At 39.5% G+C, this 21,062-nt stretch overlaps 3 protein-coding genes across 5 annotated transcripts; 2 read left to right on the top strand and 1 right to left on the bottom strand.

Moving 5' to 3' along the window:
• Positions 1-875: 875 nt before the first annotated feature.
• Positions 876-5,729, top strand: LOC116259042 (sulfate transporter 1.3-like). Of its 2 annotated transcripts, none has more exons than XM_031636636.2 (14): positions 876-1,266; positions 1,876-2,253; positions 2,338-2,386; positions 2,521-2,728; positions 2,814-2,988; positions 3,068-3,133; positions 3,223-3,336; positions 3,430-3,546; positions 3,630-3,756; positions 3,852-4,138; positions 4,254-4,444; positions 4,537-4,619; positions 4,711-4,787; positions 5,328-5,729. In XM_031636636.2, exons 2-14 carry the CDS (start codon positions 1,918-1,920, stop codon positions 5,469-5,471), a joined length of 1,974 nt encoding a protein of 657 aa, XP_031492496.1. In that variant the 5' UTR covers positions 876-1,266; positions 1,876-1,917; the 3' UTR covers positions 5,472-5,729. The 2 variants fall into 2 exon arrangements, with proteins under 2 accessions (XP_031492496.1, XP_031492495.1); XM_031636635.2 differs by having other exon boundaries at positions 877-1,299.
• Positions 5,730-9,179: 3,450 nt separating this feature from the next.
• On the top strand, positions 9,180-14,186 carry LOC116258638 (sulfate transporter 1.3-like). Of its 2 annotated transcripts, XM_031635900.2 has the most exons (13): positions 9,180-9,860; positions 9,956-10,004; positions 10,165-10,372; positions 10,456-10,630; positions 10,715-10,780; positions 10,859-10,972; positions 11,060-11,176; positions 11,259-11,385; positions 11,482-11,768; positions 11,877-12,067; positions 12,166-12,251; positions 12,336-12,412; positions 13,793-14,186. In XM_031635900.2, exons 1-13 carry the CDS (start codon positions 9,528-9,530, stop codon positions 13,934-13,936), a joined length of 1,974 nt encoding a protein of 657 aa, XP_031491760.1. In that variant the 5' UTR covers positions 9,180-9,527; the 3' UTR covers positions 13,937-14,186. The 2 variants fall into 2 exon arrangements, with proteins under 2 accessions (XP_031491760.1, XP_031491762.1); XM_031635902.2 differs by lacking the exon at positions 10,715-10,780 and having other exon boundaries at positions 10,823-10,972.
• A 1,151-nt stretch (positions 14,187-15,337) lies between these two features.
• Positions 15,338-21,062, bottom strand: LOC116258639 (uncharacterized). Its single transcript, XM_031635903.2, has 10 exons — positions 20,754-21,062; positions 20,366-20,676; positions 20,061-20,199; positions 19,746-19,867; positions 19,343-19,546; positions 19,036-19,095; positions 17,696-17,834; positions 17,368-17,486; positions 15,906-16,127; positions 15,338-15,807 (listed from the first exon to the last, which is right to left on the bottom strand). Exons 1-10 carry the CDS (start codon positions 20,944-20,946, stop codon positions 15,613-15,615), a joined length of 1,704 nt encoding a protein of 567 aa, XP_031491763.1. The 5' UTR covers positions 20,947-21,062; the 3' UTR covers positions 15,338-15,612.

The following is a 21,062-nucleotide window of genomic DNA, read 5'->3' as shown; positions in this document are numbered from 1 at the left end:
CGATTACAGCCTCCAGTCTACTCAAACTAATCATGCACTCTTTAGATAAATGTAACAGCAGAGAAATTGGAAGGCCCTAAGATTTTTTACATGGCCGGGATTCATACATAGATGAGCCTAATCTCTAACGGGTTGCGAATGATCCAGTGGTGTGAAATTTCTTGGTCATAATATATCCAGTGCTTCCTCATCAAATTATTTATATTGAGAAAACTTGAACATGTAATCTCTAACCTATGTAACAAAAATAAGCCGGCCAACTATTCTTCCCATCTTCTGACAATAAGGAGTGTGAGGCTTTTAAGCAAGTAAGATACTGTAAACAAATTTAACGGTGTAGATCGGACAAAGAGAGCCGGAAACCAACTTGAGGACGTCACTGAGGAACATATTTCACATATATGTGGGGTGCTCGAGTATGTGTGTGTGGGTATTTTAATTTGATTTCTTCTGCCATTTGCAGTGTGAACACTGCCAATTTTCAATATCCCAAGGATTTCTACAAATGAGAACTGAGAGAAGTTTTTCTGCTCGACTCTTCCGACAAGAATCAATGGGTCAGCGTTTAGAACTTTAAAAAGTCAAGAATCTACAGGCCGTTTATTTCTTAAAGTTCACATTCTGCTTGTATGATCAGATGATTTAAAGTCAAAGTCTTCTGCTCTATGTTTTTCAAGACTCACTGCGTGCTAAAAATGTCTCGTAGACAACAAGAGAGGTTTGAGATATAAACCAGAAGTCGATAACCAAGGTAAGGTTTTCTCAGCAAAATACCAACCGACGGTAGGACATATTTCCTTAGTTGTAGTTTCCAACATGAGACACCCGTCGTTTTTCAATTCAAAGCAAAGTTGTCTGCAGTGAGCTTCTGTCATTCTCCGTCATGGCTGCCGAGCGCTTCTGCAAGCAATAAATGATACGGTCTCCGCCAATAATTGAAGGATACTATTCGTCGTTGAAATAAGCTAAGAGCAGCATTCTTTGTTGTAATTTCGCTACTGGTCCTAACAGGTATTTTGGACCCGTTTTTGTGTGGTTCTGGGGCTGCGTTGGTAGGCTGTTTCTATCTCCACTTGACCTGCAGAACAAATGCACACGACTGGGTCAATAGAAAAAAAGAAAACCATTGACTCTTAAAGACGCAGTCGACAACCTTGCTCTGATTACCTCTCGAATTTCAGGATTGCTCGACATGTCATTGCCTGGGCTTGGTTTCTAACATCGGAGCATCAGTTGGTTCTTATCTGCACCTGTTTGCCGTAACAGGTTTCAGTGTTTCCACTTTCCAGTTTCACTTAAGTATGAATCATACTCCATAGCACGAAAATGTTGTTTTTTTTTCTTTTTCTGCCTCTCCAACCCAGATTTTGTTCTTGTGGTGAGGTGGCTTTCTGCGTTTGCTTGGACAGATGATTAGGGATTCTTCTGTATTTGTTTCAATGGGTTTCAGTTGCATAATAAGCTAAGACAGAAATTTGAGTAACTACTCTCTTTTGAAACAAGATTTTTCCACGAAAGGATTTCACTAACTTATGCCAGTCCTTAAGTAATTGGGTTCGTTTGAACCTTCCATGAATATTTAACTTCAGGAGAATAATTTAAAACCGTTACCGTTTTTGTTCCAAGTGAACCTCTGTTTTTTGTTCATCAGGTTTTCTGATGTTAGTGGGAAGGCACAATATCCGTAGGTTCTTCCTTTGGCTGTACTTGTTTCGCATTATCGAGTGAAGATGATTCCCTTAGACGATTTTTTGCTTGAGACTTGTCGGCTGGACGCCACAGATGATAAATCTGTTGAAATATTTGAATTTTTAACTGACTACTTCTTGGCACTTTGTAGTTCGCATTGATTTTCCCCTGCTCAATTGTGCATAGGTACTGAGTTTTGGATGTTCGAAAGGAAGACCACAGTTTGGGATGGATCACTCTCAACATGATGAGCGTCACGCGGAAGACTCTGTAACCATAAAGAGTGCAACCTCTGGATCCATGGAGAATGATCAAATGCTGCTTCACACTGTCGGTATTCCTCCCAGGAAACATCCACTGACGGAACTCAAGAGGACAATTATGGAGATGTTCTTCGCAGATGAACCATTGCGCGATTTTAGAGACCATCCAAGATCCAAGAAGGTCATTCTTGGGATGCAGGCTGTGTTTCCAATACTAGATTGGGGAAGACAGTACAATTACAAGAAATTCGTTGGGGATCTTGTTGCCGGACTTACTATCGCTAGTCTGGCTATTCCACAGGTTGGAATTTCATGCTATCATGCTCTAGTTCCATGTGAAGTTTGCGCAAGAAATTTCTAAGTTTGTCTATTTGGAATTTTTAAGGACATAGGATACGCAAATTTGGCACACTTGAGTGGCCAATACGGACTCTGTAAGTCTCCATGGCACTGGTTTCTCTTTTTATATGGTCTAACTGTTTTTAAACATAGTCTTTCTTCCAAAGTTTATTTTCTGTCTGTGAGATGTTGAGTGATGATGATATATTCTTTCCTGATTATTAAACAGACTCCAGCTTTGTGCCACCATTAATTTACTCCGTGTTGGGAAGCTCCAGAGATATTGCTATCGGGCCGGTGGCAGTGGTATCCCTCTTAATGGGGTCTCTGCTCCAGGCAGAGATTGATCATAAAAGTAACCCAGTTGAGTACCGTCGCCTTGCATTTACTGCCACTTTCTTTGCCGGTGTAATTCAAGCGGCACTTGGGTTCTTCAGGTGAATTCCATTTACGTACCGCATATGTTCAACTTACAGCTTGATGAAATTCACGAGAACTTGATGGTTTAGTACCCTCTTCCAGGCTAGGTTTCCTTGTTGACTTCCTGTCTCATGCTGCTGTTGTGGGGTTCATGGCTGGTGCCGCGGTTACAATTGCTCTGCAGCAGCTGAAAGGTTTACTTGGCATTAATCATTTCACCACCAAAACAGATGTTGTTTCTGTTATGCGATCAGTGTGGGGGTCAGCACACCATGGGGTATGAAATATTTGCAGAATTTGTTGATGGTTCTCTTACGAAATTAAGTGCCCAACTGTTGCTAATGCTGTTTGTGTAGTGGAACTGGCAAACCATCCTCATTGGTGTAGTCTTCCTGTCCTTCCTTTTAACAACTAAACATATTGTAAGAGCCTTCTCATCTTAAATTTTTGATCATTTTCCCTCCTCTGCTGCTTTAGATGCTATCTTTTACATGGCTTGGAACATTTACAGGGGAAGAGGAACAAGCGCCTTTTCTGGGTAGCTGCAATATCACCCATGATCTCAGTGATTTTGTCCACCTTCTTTGTTTATATAACCAGAGCAGACCAGCGGGGCGTGAAAATTGTGAATATTTCTACCTGCCTCTCATTTTTTTCTCTCTTCTTCTAACAATTGAAACATTAATAAACAGGATGCTCCTTTGTTTGTCATTGGCAGGTGGGCAACATAGAGAAGGGAATAAACAAATCCTCAGTCAATCAGATTTATTTTAGTGGAAGATACGTGGCTAAAGCGTTCAAGATTGGAATAATAGCAGCTTTTGTAGCCCTTACGGTACGCTATATCATGCTTGAACATGATACTATTTGTTGCACTCGTATGGCTCGAACTAAAAGGAAACCTCATGCTTTTATCAGGAAGCAATAGCGATAGGAAGAACGTTTGCTGCAATGAAGGACTACAGTATAGATGGCAATAAGGAAATGGTGGCACTGGGGGTAATGAATATTGCAGGTTCACTAACTTCCTGCTACGTTGCAACAGGTTGGCCACAGAAGCTCTTTATTCTTCATCATAAAATCCGTCTAGTGGTAAGTACTTATGTCCCTGATTTGGTGACTAATGTATTGTTGTATCAGGTTCCTTTTCCCGCTCTTCAGTGAACTACATGGCTGGCTGTCAGACAGCTCTGTCAAACATGGTGATGTCGTTTGTAGTATTGCTGACATTAGAACTGATCACACCACTCTTCCATTACACCCCAAATGCAATTCTAGCGGCCATTATTACTTCTGCAGTGGTTGGACTAATTGACTTCGAGGCAGCATGGACTATCTGGAAAATTGACAAGATGGATTTCGTTGCATGCTTGGGGGCCTTCCTCGGTGTGCTGTTTATGTCTGCTGAAATTGGCCTCCTGATTGCAGTAAGAAGCACACTTTTATTTGAGAACTAGTTCGATCATAAAGCACCATCTTTTTTCTGTAAGCCATTATGTGAACAAGTGACAGCATCATACTTTTCATGGCCTCTGCAACTAGGTCTCTATCTCATTTGGAAGAATTCTTCTTCATGCTACACGCCCATCCACAGCTTTACTTGGGCACATCCCAGGAACATCAATGTATAGGAGGATAGAGCAATATCCGGATGCAGTCAGAGTTCCTGGCGTCCTAGTCACCACAATCGATTCAGCAATCTACTTCTCTAACTCAAACTATGTCAGAGAAAGGTGCACCATATTGACATATCATTTGTTTAGCCATTTTATTCTTAGTCCTCTCGTATCATTCAGAGGCTTCAAAGCAGGCTTATTACTTACAGGATATTGAGATGGTTATCAGATGAAGAGAGAGTAAATGAGATGGAGCAAAGGAGGATCCAGTTCTTGGTCATAGAGATGTCACGTAAGAATTTCTCTGGAAAGAGTTTTTGATGCTCATGATTTACGGGAGAGATCCCTGAGGTCTATTCTCTTTCCTGTATTGCAACATGCAGCTGTTATTGACATTGATACCAGTGGCATACATGCGATGGAGGAACTATACAAAAGCCTCCAAAAGCGAGAAGTTCAGGTGCGCAATTTCATTAACTCTGTTCACTAATTCAATGAAGAATTTAAATTCTAGCCTCTAGGCGATTTAAGGATACCATGGCGATCGTCTGGACACGTCACTGACTCTCTGCCCTTTCTTTCTATGCAGTACAATATCCTATTAGTTAATCATCTCATCACTCAGATGATATTCTTCTATTTGCTTGTTTGTCTGCAACTTTGTATCAGGCTGCCAAGAAATTTGCTTTGCCCCAGAAAATTTACTGAAACATAATCAATGAATCGCGACAAACGAAAGTCGATCAAATGGCTGCTTGCATAGTTTATGCTCTTGGAATACAATATTACAGACGCACAATACGGGCCTTTTCGTTAATTTGTTTATATCCATGGATATAAGTATTCTCAAACAAAAACACAGCAATGGAATTTGAACTTCAGAATATTTTCCTTGTGATCTTTGATTGGCACTGTGGCGATCCACCGTCAAGAACAGGCAGCAATTGGAACTGGATGTCTGGGACGACAATTCCTTGACTTTTTTTCTTTTCTTTTGCAGCTCGTACTTGCCAACCCGGGGCACAACGTGATTCACAAGATACACGAATCCAAGTTCAATAACATGATCGGCGACGACAATATCTTTCTCAGTGTTGCGGAGGCTGTGCGAACCTGTTCATCAAAGGCCAAATGGGAGGTTTAGTTTCGTAGTGAAGCTGCACTCTGTGGCCTCCAACAGATCTCGCATAAGAGCTTGATTAATGTCAAGTACACTCTCAGTCTTCAGCGAGATGCCGTTACCGCCCGCAGTAAACAAGCTTGTCACAGTCAAAATATTAGGTTCGACAAATTCAGCTTACTCTGTGTTTTTTTTTTCTTCTTCTTCTTCTTCTTCTCAAGTGAACAAGAATTTCAACTTAATAATAACATATATAGTTTCGAATTGGGCTCCGCCTTATTATTTATTGGCTTCCCCTTGATTTCCTACCATTTCGTTTGACCAGAGTATATTATCCTCGCATAGAGTAGGCTTCTTGTCAGCCTTTTTCTTGCAAATGGTATGGCATTTCTTTCAGGATCCCATGGGGATTGCCGTGTGCTCATAGAGGAATGATAGTTTAGTAGTTTAAAAGTTTTTAAGATTTTGGAAAGGATCTGAAAATTGAGCTAGTGTTCTCTTGACAAGATTAATGGACGAATGATATTTTCGAAACAATTTAATTATCAATCGAATTTGAGTTAGTGCGTAGCTTCATAATTGAATTGGAATCGGAGTTCAATGAATACCAATAAGAATCCAACCCCCAATCCAGTCACATGTAAGTGTCGGATCTTATATACGCTAGTCAAATTCATGGTTTGTCTTTAAGAAAGAATTAATTTCACCAACATGAAATATAATAAGCCGAACTCATATTATTGGAGGAATCTGGTCCAAAGCATGAGCCGCTTGCGTCTTACTTTGGAATGGATGGGACTCCTGTTGGCTCTGTTGTCGCAACCAACCATCAAACTAGAGGGACCATCCACACACGGCAGTTTTCCAATTCGATGGGATAAAACATCTTCTCTGTCCAAGTCACAAAGGATGACCATGAAGATTACAATTCAGAAAAAAGAAAGAAACAATTCGAGTGGTTGATCGTACGTGCTTGATATGGGTAAACAAAGATGGCATTTCTTTACTTAAATTTACTGTTAGAGAGAATTTCTTTCACAGAAACCATATTTTATGATTAAGGATGGTAAAGATCCCCACAGTGAGTGAGTGTGTGTGTGTGTGTGTGTGTGTGTGTACGTGCATGAGAGAGAAATTCTCTAATTGGAAAAAAACAAATGTTAAATAAAAATATAAAAAATATTAAATTATTTAAAACCAAATCGAATAAACATGCTACCAATTCGATTCAAACAAGCAGATTCTGGAACATTGTTTACAACCGTGTAATTCCAGATAAACTACTACGTCATGGTAAATTAACACAGGAATGGTTTTGTCTCAACAATGCGAATGTTGGAGGAGATACTAATGGTTATATCCAACGTAACTAAACATAAATTTTTAAAAATTTCTGTTGGATCCTTGTATGACAAACTAGTGAATGGAAAAGCCTAAGAAATCACAGCTCTTCTCATGCAAAAAGGTTTGCTAGAGTCATCTCTTTTAAAACGATCAACTGCTGAACCTTTTTCTACCAAAAAAAAAAAACTCTAAAAGAAATTCAGCACGGAGAAGAGAACCTCTTTAATTTTTGTGGCAAACTTAGGATCTGCGTGTATGTTTAAGAAATTTTATTTCATCATCCAGCTTTTGCGTTGGACCTACCTTACAAAACCCTTGTCACTCCTTATAAAATAGACCTTTCCATTTCATAAAAAACAAAATTATACAGCTGTCGGCTCATGTGAGCGATTTTAGTATGTAATTAACTAGGTGACAGCCATGTCTGCAACTTGAGGCTGCTTGATTAAAATAAAAAAAAAATTATTAATATAATTTAATATATAATTATAAACAATACATATAATTATATATTATTTAAATAAAATACTATTAAAAACAAGTAATCCGACTGACCTGACCCATCCTGACAACTTGCTCACTGACCTGACCTGCTGCTCAATTTTAGGGTATGGGCTTGCGCCCAGTCTAAGTCAGGTCGAATACCAAGTATCAATCAATCAGGTACCGGGCCCAATGCCCATCCCTCATATCAATTGCGCAACATTATATCTTTCCTGGTATGAGCTGTTGTACACATGCTTGGGTCTCCACTATTTTATTACCAAGTTAAAACTAACGAAGAAGTTACCAAGTTAGTTGGTTTGATCACCTTAACCGCATCACTAAAAAATAAAATAAAATCTTACTACAGCAAAAAAAAAATCATCGGTTTACAAGTCATGTACAAAATAATATTTTGAAACAGATTTTGAGCATGCGAAATAAGTAGAATATTTCCTAAACAAGATATATGAAGGTACCTTTCTTTAAAGGTCAGGCAAGATTACTAAATCAAACACATCCTGATCCTGCGACAGAGTCCACCTTAGGTTATGGTGGTTCCATAATGATAACAATCATCTCTGTGTGGTGGATGAGGGTCCTTATGGTTTTGAACCAAGATTGCATTGTAAGGAGAAATGTAGGCATGAACATTTGTAAATGTATTTAGTATGATTTATTTCCCGCGGTAATAAGTTTAATTGCTTGCAGAGTTACAGTAATATTAGTCAAAGTACATTAAATCGAAAAATCAGCAGCTCAGATTTCATGGGAAAACGGTGACAGCTGATCAGATCATGATAGGCTCAACCACATCAAAATTATAAATAATGCACACTACATATGCAACAAAAATAGTGCAAAAATATGAGGTAATGTCTGTGAACTCATGAAGATAGGTGATCCCTCATTCGTGTCCTTTTGTGTGCCAATAATTCTGCGTCATATAGATCAATGTCGTTTCTTACGTACAGAAAATAAATTTTGCTCATTCCACATGTAACGTGCAGTACCATATAGATCAATGTCGTTTCTTACGTGCAGAAAATAAATTTTGCTCATTCCACATGTAACGTGCAGTCATTCTTTGTCGACGGGTAAGGAGCTGGAGGGGTATATAAGCTTCTGTAGTCTGGAGGGGTATATAAGCTTCTGTAGTTTTTCAGGTAGACGGTACTGAGTCCTGTAATTCTTTGAAACAGTTTTCGACGTTCCAAAGCCTCAGCTAATAATTGCAGACCACCCACTTGTCGTTTGAATTTCATTTACATGTCCTTTTAGCCATCAATTCGGAGAGCCCAAGACTTTGTTTGGTTGTTGGCTTGTGTTGTTGGGGGCGTCCCATCTCTGCTATTCTACAGCACAAACGCCAGAAGGTTTCTTGAATGACCAGAAAGTTTCACTACTGTTGAAGACCAGTGCAGTTGGCAATTTTGTTCTTGTTCGTGCTTGATTTCCATGTTTTCTTGTCCTATTTGTTTGGCCTCTGTAGCCGTCTGCGTTCTTGTGTCTGTGATCAACACGTGTTTCTGATTTGCACCTTTCATGCCTTCAAGCTTACGTCTTCGTTTTTCAAAGTTCTCAGTTTCGCCAGTTCTGGTCTTTCTTTCCTCTCCCGTTTATCAACCATACTGTCTCTATGGTCATCCAAGGATCAGACCAATGATAGACGAGGAGTCGAAATAGGTTTTCTCCCGTCAGAAAAGCTGAACTGGAGATGTCGCCATTTCGGTGAGTCCCATATGAGATATATAACAAGATAAAACATGGTATTCAGCAGTTGGTCCCACCTTTGCTTTTGCGACTAGCGTGTGCTACTGAAAGGAATGGACTAACTGACAGAAGCAGCCAAATAATTGGACTCATTTGAAGACGCATATTGCAGTCAAGGAATTTATTTAAGTCCACTTCCTTGTTACCTCCGGTGAATACAGAACCTTTTGTTCATCTGGTCGGCTGATTCCAGTGGCGAGGCAGAGTTGGCTGCCATTTGATTCTGAGTTCTTTCATTTTCTCAATCTCTTTCAGTTGAAAAGATCCGGTTACCTTTCTTTCAGGTTATTTTGTGCTCACATTTTTGCAGCACCACAAATCAGCCTGTCAAAGAAATTGGAGTTCTTCCGAGGCCATCTCTTGTTTGTCTCCTATCCCGCCTTGTTATTTGAGACGGACGTTTGCTGGTTTTGATTGGCTTACCTGTGAATAAATAGTGTTGCTCACATTGGAGAGGAAAGAAGGAAAGGTGACTTGAAGATGGCTCACTCTTTACTTGATGAGCATGAAACAGAGTTGGCCATTGCAATGTCTTCATACTCTGTAATTCAGGAGAAGGAAAAATCATCAGTTCACAGGGTTAAGGTTCCTCCTAGAAAAAATGTAATCGAGGAGGTTAGGACGACACTTAGGGAAATATTCTTTGCAGATGACCCACTGCGCAGCTTTAGAGGTCGGTCCAGAACCAAGAAGATCGCCCTTGGTTTTCAGGCAATGTTTCCAATTCTAGAATGGGGAAGCCAATACAATTACAAAAAATTCGTTTGTGATCTTATTGCTGGTCTAACCATTGCTAGTCTGGCTATTCCACAGGTCTGGAGTTTTATGACATGTTCCTTTTGTTCCTCGTTAAGATTCTATGCAAAACTCAACTCATTCCTAAGATTCCTTTCTTGTGATTCTTTCAGGACATTGCATATTCAAATTTGGCACATTTGAATCCCCAATATGGATTGTGTAAGCCATCTTGTCCTACACTGTTGACATCCGTTTTTTGCACCGGCTGTATCTTTAATTATCTAAGCTGAAGCATTCTTTTGCATTTTCCATCATCTATAGATATACATGATTCTTCTTCTTCTCCTTTTCTTTTTTTTTTTTGTGAACTACCAAACAGACACCAGCTCAATACCACCATTTGTTTACGCTGTTTTGGGGAGCTCCAGAGATATCGCCATTGGACCAGTGGCGGTTGTATCGCTTTTGATGGGTTCTTTGCTCGAGAAGGAGATTGATCCTAAAGCTAACCCAATAGAATACCGTCGCCTTGCCTTCACTGCCACATTCTTTGCTGGTTTAACTCAAGTAGCACTTGGGTTCTTTAGGTAAATAGTAATGTGTTAAGTGTGCTGGTAGAAGATTCTTCACAGCTATGGTGAGAGTTTAAAGGCTTGAATCTTTGTAATAGGTTGGGTTTCCTAGTCGATTTCTTGTCCCATGCTGCGATTGTGGGGTTCATGGCTGGTGCAGCAGTCACTATTGCCCTACAACAGCTAAGAGGTTTACTCGGCATCGAGGATTTCACCAGAGAGACAGATATCGTTTCTGTAATGAAATCTGCATCAGGTTCAGCTCATCATGGGGTAAGAAAATCACTGCAAAAATTTTCTGGTGAATTTTTTTAGCAAAAAACAGAAACTAAATCTTGTTGCCTGGCATTTGTATAGTGGAACTGGCAGACCATCGTCATCGGCATATGCTTCCTATTCTTCCTTTTAGTAACTAAACAGATTGTAAGTGACTAGCCGTCCTAATTCCCTTGTTTGCTGCTTTAGGAGTTTGACTTAGACAATGGATTGAGATGTTCACAGGGAAGGAGGAACAAACGTCTTTTCTGGGTAGCTGCAGTTGCACCTATGACCTCAGTGGCTTTGTCCACTATCTTTGTTTACATAACACGAGCAGACAAGCATGGCGTCCGAATTGTGAGCATTATCCACTGGTTGTTTATTTAATTTCTGGACCAGTTTTTAAATGTAGTAATAGCATATAACTTTCTGGCTTAATGGAAGGTGGGGAAGATACCGAAGGGGATAAACAAACTATCAGCTAATCAAATTTATTATAGTGGAGGATATGCAGCCAAAGGATTCAAGATTGGTGCCATAGCAGCTTTTGTAGCACTTACGGTACGCAAGATCAGGCTCAAAAATCTCTTTTCATCAATCCAACATCTGCCACTAAAAGAGACTTTATGTTATGTCTTTTCAGGAAGCACTAGTAATAGGGAGAACATTTGCTGCAATCAAGGACTATAATATAGATGGCAACAAAGAAATGATGGCACTTGGGATAATGAATATTGCAGGTTCATTTGCTTCCGGCTACATTGCAACAGGTTTGTTAATAAACTCTCCATATAGTTGGAAGTTTATCTGTCAATCATTATTTGTCGAGATGCTCTTAATTTGGTGGCTGATCCCATCTCGTCCAGGTTCCTTTTCTCGCACTTCAGTCAACAACATGGCTGGCTGTCGGACAGCCGTATCAAACATGGTGCTATCTACAGTAGTATTGTTAACATTGGAGCTGATCACACCCCTCTTCCATTATACCCCAAATGCAATTTTGGCAGCTATCATTACATCCGCTGTTGTCGGACTGGTTGATTTTCATGCAGCATGGATCATTTGGAAAATTGACAAAATGGATTTCATCGCATGCTTGGGAGCATTCCTTGGCGTTCTCTTTGTGTCTGTTGAAATAGGCCTCCTAATTGCAGTAAGGAACACACCTTGTCCTGCACTTATGACAAAGATTTAAACAATAATTTTCATAAGCCATAAGTTGATTAGTTCATAGCTTCTTTCATTGGTCTCTTGATATCAGGTCTCAATCTCGCTTGCAAGAATTATTCTTCATGTCATGCGCCCACACACAGCCCTACTTGGGAATATCCCTGGAACATCTTTGTATAGGAACATGGAGCAGTATCCAGAAGCACTCACAGTTCCTGGTGTCCTAATCACTACAATAGATTCAGCTATGTACTTCTCTAACTCAAATTATGTCCGAGAGAGGTACCATTGTGATATATACTTCATCATCTCCCAAGGCATTTCACTATGTTTCCTTATTACCATTCGCAGAGGCTCACAAGCATGTTCATGGTTCTCAGGATATTAGGATGCTTATCTGATGAACAAGAGAAAGCGAAGGAGATGGGCCAAGCAAAGATCCAATTCTTGGTTATAGAGATGTCAGGTAGGAACTTCTGCAAAGAGGCTTTCAGGCCCATGTATGGAGGGAGAGATTTGTAATCTATCTTTGTGTTATTGTTGTATTCAGCTGTTTCTGACGTTGATACAAGTGCCATCCATGCTTTGGAAGAACTGCACAGGACCCTGAAGAAACGAGAAGTTCAGGTATGCTATTTTCATCAAACCTGTTATTTTGCTTCGTTAACACTTCAACTCCAAACTAGTCAAGTTACAAACATAGAAACTGAACGGTTTGGCGATTGTCATACCAGAGTTGGCGTAGGACCATGTGTAAGCAGGTAGAGTGGGTTGTGAAGAAAGTATATTTTCCTTTTTTTCTACTGAGAAGATGGTGATACTTAAAATAGAAGATATGGGAAAATTTTGCCTCTCGAGAAAACTTTCATCGTCTTCTTCTTCATGCTCTATATAAAAATGTTTTCGTCGATTTTCACGCAGTTGGATTATACGACTATTCTGTATCAGTTTCCGCTAACATGAGACTTGTGCCCACTATTCCACCCTCCGCTATCACCAATCTCATCATTAACAACGAGGAAACCCCTGTGGTGCTTTTCGAGATTTGATTTTTCACTAGAAAATATTGGGATAAATGAAACTATAGTGCATACAAACTGGGAAAATAGGAAATTCCTTTTTTAATCATTATTTTAAAATAGGAGTGACTGAGCTAGGATCCGCCATCATGAAACTGCATTAACCAGTAATATAGCAAAAAGAATGTCCTCGTATTCTCTGATCGGCTTTACATTATGAGATAAAGAGTGTGCGTCGTAGTTGAGGGCTTTCCTTTTTTTTCCCCTTTTCAATATATATACCTTACACAAATGTTGATGAGAATCTTGACCATACAAAGTTCAGCTATTCCTTTGTCGTGGATTATGCTCTCTCTTTGTTTCCTTTTCCCTACGATGGCGGTCCGTTTTCTGGAAGAGTAGGACGAAGGGAAGGGGGTAATCAAGAAAGACAGATTCAGGCAAAATTTTGACTACCGTGCCTTCTAGAGAGGATCAGGAAGCCATTATAGCCATCACAGGAAGTGGACCTTCGTTCTTGTGGAGCCGTCAATCTTTTTTGCTGTTACATTCTGAATGCGGTGTAATCTCTTGTTTAATTTAATCGGGGATCCATAAAGGCTGCGCCGTTGCTCTTGTCTTTGTGGGGGAAAAGAAAAAATTGTAGGGCCGAGGGACATGAATCCTAGTTTCAGACGTTGAAGAGAAAGTGAGCAATATTTTCCCTTACATGTGCTGCATTTTTTGTTTATACCATTCACACTAGCATGCTATTAGGAGATAAGGAGTGCCAGATGATCAACGTCATAAAGATAACTATTTTCTCATGTCACAATTTGCACTTATTCAATCTGCTGCTTGCAATTGATTTCCTATGTTGGTGACATTTCAGGTACTTCTTAAGACAAAAAAAACGCTAAGAAGATCTTCAATAAGAAATAGTTTTATCCTACAAAGAACAAGCAGTTGCTGCAAACAGTAAAATTCATGATTTTTCTTTCTTTTGCAGCTCGTACTTGCCAATCCTGGGCAAAAAGTGATTTACAAATTTGATGAATCCAAGTTGAACGAGATGATTGGTAACGACAATATGTTCCTTAGTGTCGCAGAAGCCGTGCGAACCTGTTCATCAAAGGCAAAGTATGAGATTTAGTTCACGGAAGATGCATGCTGTGATGGTGCTTGACATGGGTTTGCCACTCGGATGCGGAAGTTCTTGCTATTCAGCATAGGTCTAGCGAGTTAAACCAGTTCGGCCAGGTCTCTCACCCCCTGGGTGACTCCTGTATTCTCCAAAAAGTGAATAAATAAATAAGATGTCTACCTACGTTTATGTTTTGTCAGTTGAATATGTCAAACGTTCTCCTCAACAAGAATGAAAGAATGTCAGGCGTTTTATGGAATTGCGAGATTGAACGATTTGTTCAATAATGGATGAATGTCAATAGAAAAGTTTGGTGTGAAAGTAGAATGCTCTAATGGAAGAAAATGTGGAGCCTCTTTCATGAGATTGCTCTGTTACCACATCAACTACTTCTGAACTTGCAGAGGGTAGCAGCCGGTACAGAAGAGAAGAACACCTTGAGGAAAATTGAGTTAGCATTCTGCAAAAATGAGGAGACCAACGCCGTTAGGTTGTGAGGAAAAAAGTTTACCTTATTTCCAAAAGATACAGGGCACGAGTGCTGGCTGGAACTCAATTACGGTACTTCTCCTGAATGAGGATTACAGAAAACTTCGTCAGACTTGAAATCGGCGCACCACAGGTGAGCGTGAATGGGATATTGGGGTTCCTAATGTTGGGATGAGATGCGTTCCACAAGACGTTTTGATCAAGAACTTTTCTTTTCATTATTTTTTACTGACAGAAGTAGAAAACCTGATCTTGGAGACCTCTTTAAATCAGCAGTAAAACTCCAGGGAGTGATCAAAGGTGACCTACGATTTTGGAATCCTAGATGCCAGGATTTCAAATCCATGATCTTTAATTCCAAGATCCCAAGATGTCAAACTCATGTTATTTAACAAGGATCTTAGATATTCTGTTTAAAAGATGCGTGAATTATGAGATAGTTTTCTAATATTTGCGTCATCATCCCTGTATCTCAAGTCAGACCCTCCCTCCCCTCATATCCTCATGGAAAGATGCAAACTAAAAGAAAAAGAACACGTCCCAAATATCAAGCTTTTGATATATTTCAACTATAAGGCCCTAACTCCATCCTCCGGCCAGTTTTAAAGCCTAAATTTGCTTCCATAGTTGAGAAGCAACGGCTGTTTTCACCATAATTTCACTTTGATTTATCACTATTCAAGCCTTTGTTTCAGATCATTTTAAGGGAAACTCAGGCCTGAGCATTCTTGGGAGCAGTGGTCAAACCCATTGAGTTATGTTCCTCGATCTCGGTTGTAGATCTACGGCATCAGCTTGAACAATGGGTAACAAATCATGGGATACGAACAATGAGCGCTTGCATGACAGCCAAGGACCACCTACTTGTTGCACAGCACGATTTCAGTTTACTTGAGAAACTAGCGGTAAGCCGCTTCAACGAAATCACAAAACACTTGCTCCAGCTATATCCATCGATATTGTAAGGGAGAAAAGAACAAGGTACATCCCGCAAGAGAGCAACTGCAGTGTCCATCCATAATCACAACTATGGATGAAATAGCAAAAACAAGGTGTCTACAAGATAACTTATGAATGAACCGACGCTCATACCCAGCAAAATATATACAAAGATATAATTTTCCCTTGAAATAGCAAAAACACAGTGGGATCATCCAGCACCTCCCTTTAATGAATCCTCGAATAAGCTGGAAAAATTATTTGCCAATGCAGAATTTGCTAAAAATATTTGTTAGAACCTCTTCTGACATGTCAACACCAGTTATCTGTCCAAGCGCCATGGCAGCTTCCCTCAAGTCAATTGTCCAAAAATCTATAGGCAGATCTTCAGCAATTGATGATTTCAATCTTGAAAGTGCTTCCCTGGTAATGAGAAGCTGTTCAGCTTGTCTCTGAAAGAATATTTTAACAGATTAGATTGGCATTAAGGATTAAGCTGACTAAAAATTATTAAAAAAAAACGTGGAAAAAGAAAGCATATAGTGAAAACCTGATTGACTGCCCAGCTCCTACCACCCGAGAGAACCTTATCAAGACCTAGTACTTCAAGTATTGCAGAATCTAGATCAGGCAGCCCTTGCCCGGTTATGGCACATGTTGTTACCTGCTTAACAAAAGTGCCTGCCAACGTGTCCTGGAGTTGAAAAGAAGATGTTGCACAATCTATTTTGTTGATAACCAAGATCAAAGGTGTCACAGCACCATTGGATTTCTGTCATTGCAAAGCAATAAATATTAGGGCAAAGTACCAATTTAAGGATGGCATTTAAGTAGGAGAATACTTCTTTACCATAAGTCAAATGAGAAGTAAATGGAGCACTTCACACTGAAAATTTCACAAACTATTGATTACTGTAGGACATGGGAGTCAAAAGAAAAAAAAAATCCAGGCACAAGAAAATGGTATATCTACTAATGTGAAACATCCAAGAAACATAGATTGGACATCCGCAATTTCAAACTTCGTAGAATTAGGTGGAAGAACAAAAAAACTATGCAAACCAATACAAAAAAAATTAGCCTTTACAGGTTCCTCACAAATAAAAGATACAAGATGGAAGACGTGAGAAGCACCCAATTTTTTTTTACACAAAATCCAGATTAAATTGTGCGATCATTCTGCTCTTTACATTTCCCATTAAATCTAACTGACCCTAAGCCACTAATGACAAACAACAAATAAACACCATTATATCAGAAAAGGGGTTCCATTATTGTTAAGCATTCATAATTGCGCAAATGACCATACTGCCCTCACTTCCATTTTACACATAAGCCCACATAACATGAACTTAAATACCAGGTCTATGGTGCTTTTTGTACAGAGTCCAGATCATGAAATCTGACCTAAGCAAATTTTCCAGTATGAGCGAACTAGTGCAAAGGAACACAGTGGTGGAAGGATTAGATTTTCATCATTTCATGTATCAGTTAGTGTTACCATCAATCAGAGAAAGCGGTAGAAAGAAGCACTATTATGAGATTAAGAACATAAGACCATGCCTGACGATGGATCTATTTCAGAGAAAACAAGTAGAAATTACAAAGCTAAAAGGGACAAGAAGGAAATAGCAAAGAGAAGGAAGCCTTGTTGTTTGTTAATAGTACCATATAGTTGTTTCATTCCTGTCCATGGACAGCCAAATTGTTGGTACTGACACAAAGACTGGTGAAGAAGCAAAGACATGGTATATCAAATTAGGGTTTTGAAAACCTTCGCTTCCCCAGAGAGTATAACAATGTTATGAAACTTAGTAGAAGATTTAGTTCATGTCATGTAACTTAGTAAAAGATAGCTGTCAAATTCATGGTTGAGAACATCATTTCATCAAAGTTTGCTGGCCATATATGACAATTATTGAACACAAAATATAAAAAATAGTGTAAAGTAAATAGTCTGTTAAGTAACATTTCTAGCAAACAGGTCTATCCTTGACAGGCAATATGCTTACCTGGTTATTTTTTATCCGCTCCAGAATTTTTTCATCATCCATTGTCCAACCATCGAGGGCACTTATCGTCATGATAATTATATCAGCACCAGAAGCGGCTGCTTCAGACCTTTGTACACCTACATGCAAATAAATAAGCATGTAAACTTGTGCCAAGAAAAGAAGACAAAAGTACTTAAATAAGAGATCAAAAAGCTTTTCTACAATAGGAAAATATCTAAATGGGCATTAATGTGCCACTGGGCATCAGAGTAGCAGAAAGCATCCCAAGAGATACACAGCTCTCAAGCCCTGAGATTTGCATCAAAGAAAGATACAAAAAATTCACCTATTTTTTCCACAACATCATCTGTTTCTCTCATGCCAGCTGTGTCAAGAAGGGTTACTGGGATACCACGAACAGTAACACCAGTGTTAATCACATCCCTTGTAGTCCCAGCAATATCTGTAACTATTGCTCGATCACTCTGCATGCTAAAAAGAAAAACCATAAAGTCCAGATGGTTTTTGCTGCAGCGATTCATTCAAATGACGAACTATTTTAAGAGAAATCCTCAATGATGAAGGCATGATTGAAATAAATCTGATAATGTCAATACAGGTGGCAGAAGACAAGAAAGAAAAATATATCCATTCATAAACAGCCAGCATCCTGCTTCCAGAACAAAAAAATTCCAAACAAGCAAACAAAGAGGACTGAGGATATTGTTTACAATTTCATGGAAAAATTATAACATATGAGACCAGGCAAAGAATGGAGAAATTTGTTCCATTTTTTCTATAACCACTCCTACATAATATCAAATGCATCTGTTTCTGTTTGATTTGTTTTTATGTTAATTTTAAGGAGCAAAATGCTTGTCTAGGGGACCTGTTTACCTTGTTTGTGCAATAAACATGAAACGGAGCATAAGAAAAAAACATCACATTTTAAAAGCACTAGGATTGGGATTTCTCCAGTTTCTGTCCATCTCTAGGCCTTGTGAAGAGTATAAATGTTGCTGCCATCCTTAATTGAAATCAAGTTGATGCCAACCAAGTTGGTATAGGAAGGGGAGTCTGAACTTGCTGTCATCCATATACTGAATTAGACATAGGTCGGTAAATAATGATTGCATCTGGTCTTTACCACCTTGAACAACTTTTGGACATTTACTTTCTGCCTTAATTTGAATAGGATTCACATTGTCCTTTATGTAAATAAAGCAAACGTGAAATTGCCCTACTCTCAACTTTTACCTTTATGGTTCAGATCTATATGACGTTTGCATTATCAATTACAATTTTACATATAGGAAACTCATTTGCATTACTTTAAACAGTTTATAGATGTGCAAAAATCATATGGTTTTATATACATATTTTTCCATTGTTATCAAATACTTATAAACTTTCTTTGTACATTGTTCACGGATAATAAACATAAACTACAACCAATAAAAGCTCAGAATCCTAACAGAAAAGGATTTATAAAATTAGCTAACTTGATTAGTAATCTGTTTAGAAATCTAAAATGGCAAAATAAAGTGAAAAATCAATAACAATCCACAGGACCACAAATATGAGTCCAAGTCCCACAAATAGAGGACTTGTAGCATAAACTTTTAAACAAGGAAAACTAGGGGAATATAAGATAAATGATATCAAAAACCAGAAAGGATAACCTACCTTGCTCCACGCATTGAACAGACTTGACTTCCCCACATTAGGCCGGCCAACAATTGCAATCTAAAGCACAAGATAACTTAGCATTTTAATTTGAGAAATCAAAGCAACCTTTTTTTTAATCAAGTAATTAGAATAAAAAAGATGAAATAAAAGAACTGGCATATAATGAAAAATGTAAAATAGTGACTGTTCTATGTTTTAGGGCAAGCTAAGAGCAAAGGAAACATTAATACTTGCACATGCATGACCTCAAACAATGAAGAAAACATATAGTTCTTCATGCACGTAAAACTGAAACACATGATACCTGTAATCCAGATTGAAGAAATTTGTCATGATTAGCAATATCCAAAGCCTGTTCGACTTCATGTGACATAGCATTTATCTTGCTTATCAAAAGCCCAATGTCCAAAGTTGGCATTTCATCATCGAAATCTAGACGAGCTTCGATTTCTGTAAGTATCTCAATGCACTGCATCCTTAACGATCTGACTACAGAGGAAAAGCCTCCCTGACACATGACCAGCCCTTGTCAGTCTAAGAAGTCATAACCAAATCACTGCCAGAAGAACATAATAGTGGAAGAACTGCATATCCTTAAGGTTGAAGAAGTTTGTGCCAAATATCAATATATGTAACATGCAAATCAGCAGATGCACAATATAGAAATTCGATCAGTGTATCTTTGCATTATTAGAGCCATAACATACCTGCATCCCTGCCAATGCAGTGTCTGCGGCAACAAAAGACTTTGCAGAAACAAGCCTGGCTATACTTTCTGCTTGACAGAGGTCTAAGCGCCCATTTAGGAAAGCACGAAGTGTGAACTCTCCTGACAGAAGTTTAGCGAAACATATCAATAGATAGAATCAAACATCTACAAGCACGTTATGCACCATTCAACATGGCAAGCTCAAATTATAAGCGTGAAGACAGTATTACAGCAGACCATGTATCAATGGAGCACAAGGAAAAGAAACATAAAAAAAAAGGGAACGAAGGGCGAAAAGAAGAGAGAAACGAACCGGGTTCCGCAAGCCTCGCTCCCGCCTCTAAACATGCTCTCAGAACTCGATGCAGACATACATCACTCCCATGGCATTGCAGCTCCACCACATCCTCTCTAGTATACGACCTAGGTGCCAGCATGGGCACCGCCAAAACCTACTCGATTCATTCGTTCCCACAATTATCATCTCACATAGCATCAGCGCGAATGATAGCAACGTAAAGGAAACTTGGATTATCGAAAAATCAGGAGAAGATCAGGAAAATGAAGGGTCACGGAACACCAAAACCAAAAAAGAATTGATGAATTCAACTCAGATACCTCATCGACGACCTTTCCCTCGCTATCCACGACAACACCGTACTCGACTAAATGGCTTCTTGGTTTCCAACGAACCGAACTGGAGCTGCTCTTACTCTTTTTCGCCGGCCGGAAGACGGTGGCAGCGACGTCGACGGCAGCAGGGCCTGAGATTCGAACGATGCCGACAGCGCCTGGTTGCCCGCCCAAGGATGTAACAATGGCCGCTATTGTACTGGAACGGAACCTCAAGAGCGTATGCTGCTGCTCCTCATCAATTTGGAGGGAAGCTGACCTCTCATCCAATGGGCAAAGTGGGCTAACCTTCTTTTCTACACCCGAAGCAAGAAGCTAATACATGAAACTGCAATCCTGCAACAAGAATGAACGGAAAGGAGCAGTAGAGTACCTTCTTGAGTTGGGGGCAGGGTCTGATATAGCTGGGATGATGGTGGTGGTGAGGATGATGAGATAGGTTTGAGAGAAGACAAGGCGAGTAAGAGTAACCTTGGTGGTAAGGAGAAAAATGGAGTCAGCCTGAGTGACGGTTTGGGCCACAGAAGCCGACAGTGATGAGAAGAGAAAGAGAGCAGCTTGGCCATCAGACGGCGGCAGCCACACTTGCCTGCTTCGCTTCTCCTCCGCCGGCCACTGCCCCCGATTTAAATTATCTGCGGGTTGGGGTTGGGTTCAAAATGTGCGCCCGGTGTTCCTGGAG

The sequence above is a fragment of the Nymphaea colorata genome, chromosome 8, assembly GCF_008831285.2.
Source record: "Nymphaea colorata isolate Beijing-Zhang1983 chromosome 8, ASM883128v2, whole genome shotgun sequence".
In the NCBI taxonomy this organism is placed as follows: domain Eukaryota; kingdom Viridiplantae; phylum Streptophyta; class Magnoliopsida; order Nymphaeales; family Nymphaeaceae; genus Nymphaea; species Nymphaea colorata.
This window is presented reverse-complemented; position numbering and strand designations above follow the sequence as displayed.

Coding starts and splice junctions, on each gene's coding strand:
- LOC116259042 (XM_031636636.2), top strand. CDS start 1,918: ATGGATCACTCTCAACATGATGAGCGTCACGCGGAAGACTCTGTAACC. Junction 3,134..3,222: donor TTTTAACAACTAAACATATT/GTAAGAGCCTTC, acceptor GAACATTTACAG/GGGAAGAGGAACAAGCGCCT. Junction 4,788..5,327: donor TCCAAAAGCGAGAAGTTCAG/GTGCGCAATTTC, acceptor TTTCTTTTGCAG/CTCGTACTTGCCAACCCGGG.
- LOC116258638 (XM_031635900.2), top strand. CDS start 9,528: ATGGCTCACTCTTTACTTGATGAGCATGAAACAGAGTTGGCCATTGCA. Junction 10,005..10,164: donor GAATCCCCAATATGGATTGT/GTAAGCCATCTT, acceptor ACTACCAAACAG/ACACCAGCTCAATACCACCA. Junction 11,769..11,876: donor AAATAGGCCTCCTAATTGCA/GTAAGGAACACA, acceptor TCTTGATATCAG/GTCTCAATCTCGCTTGCAAG.
- LOC116258639 (XM_031635903.2), bottom strand. CDS start 20,946: ATGGCCAAGCTGCTCTCTTTCTCTTCTCATCACTGTCGGCTTCTGTGG. Junction 17,835..19,035: donor TGTTCAATGCGTGGAGCAAG/GTAGGTTATCCT, acceptor TTTAGCATGCAG/AGTGATCGAGCAATAGTTAC. Junction 15,808..15,905: donor GGAGCTGGGCAGTCAATCAG/GTTTTCACTATA, acceptor ATATTCTTTCAG/AGACAAGCTGAACAGCTTCT.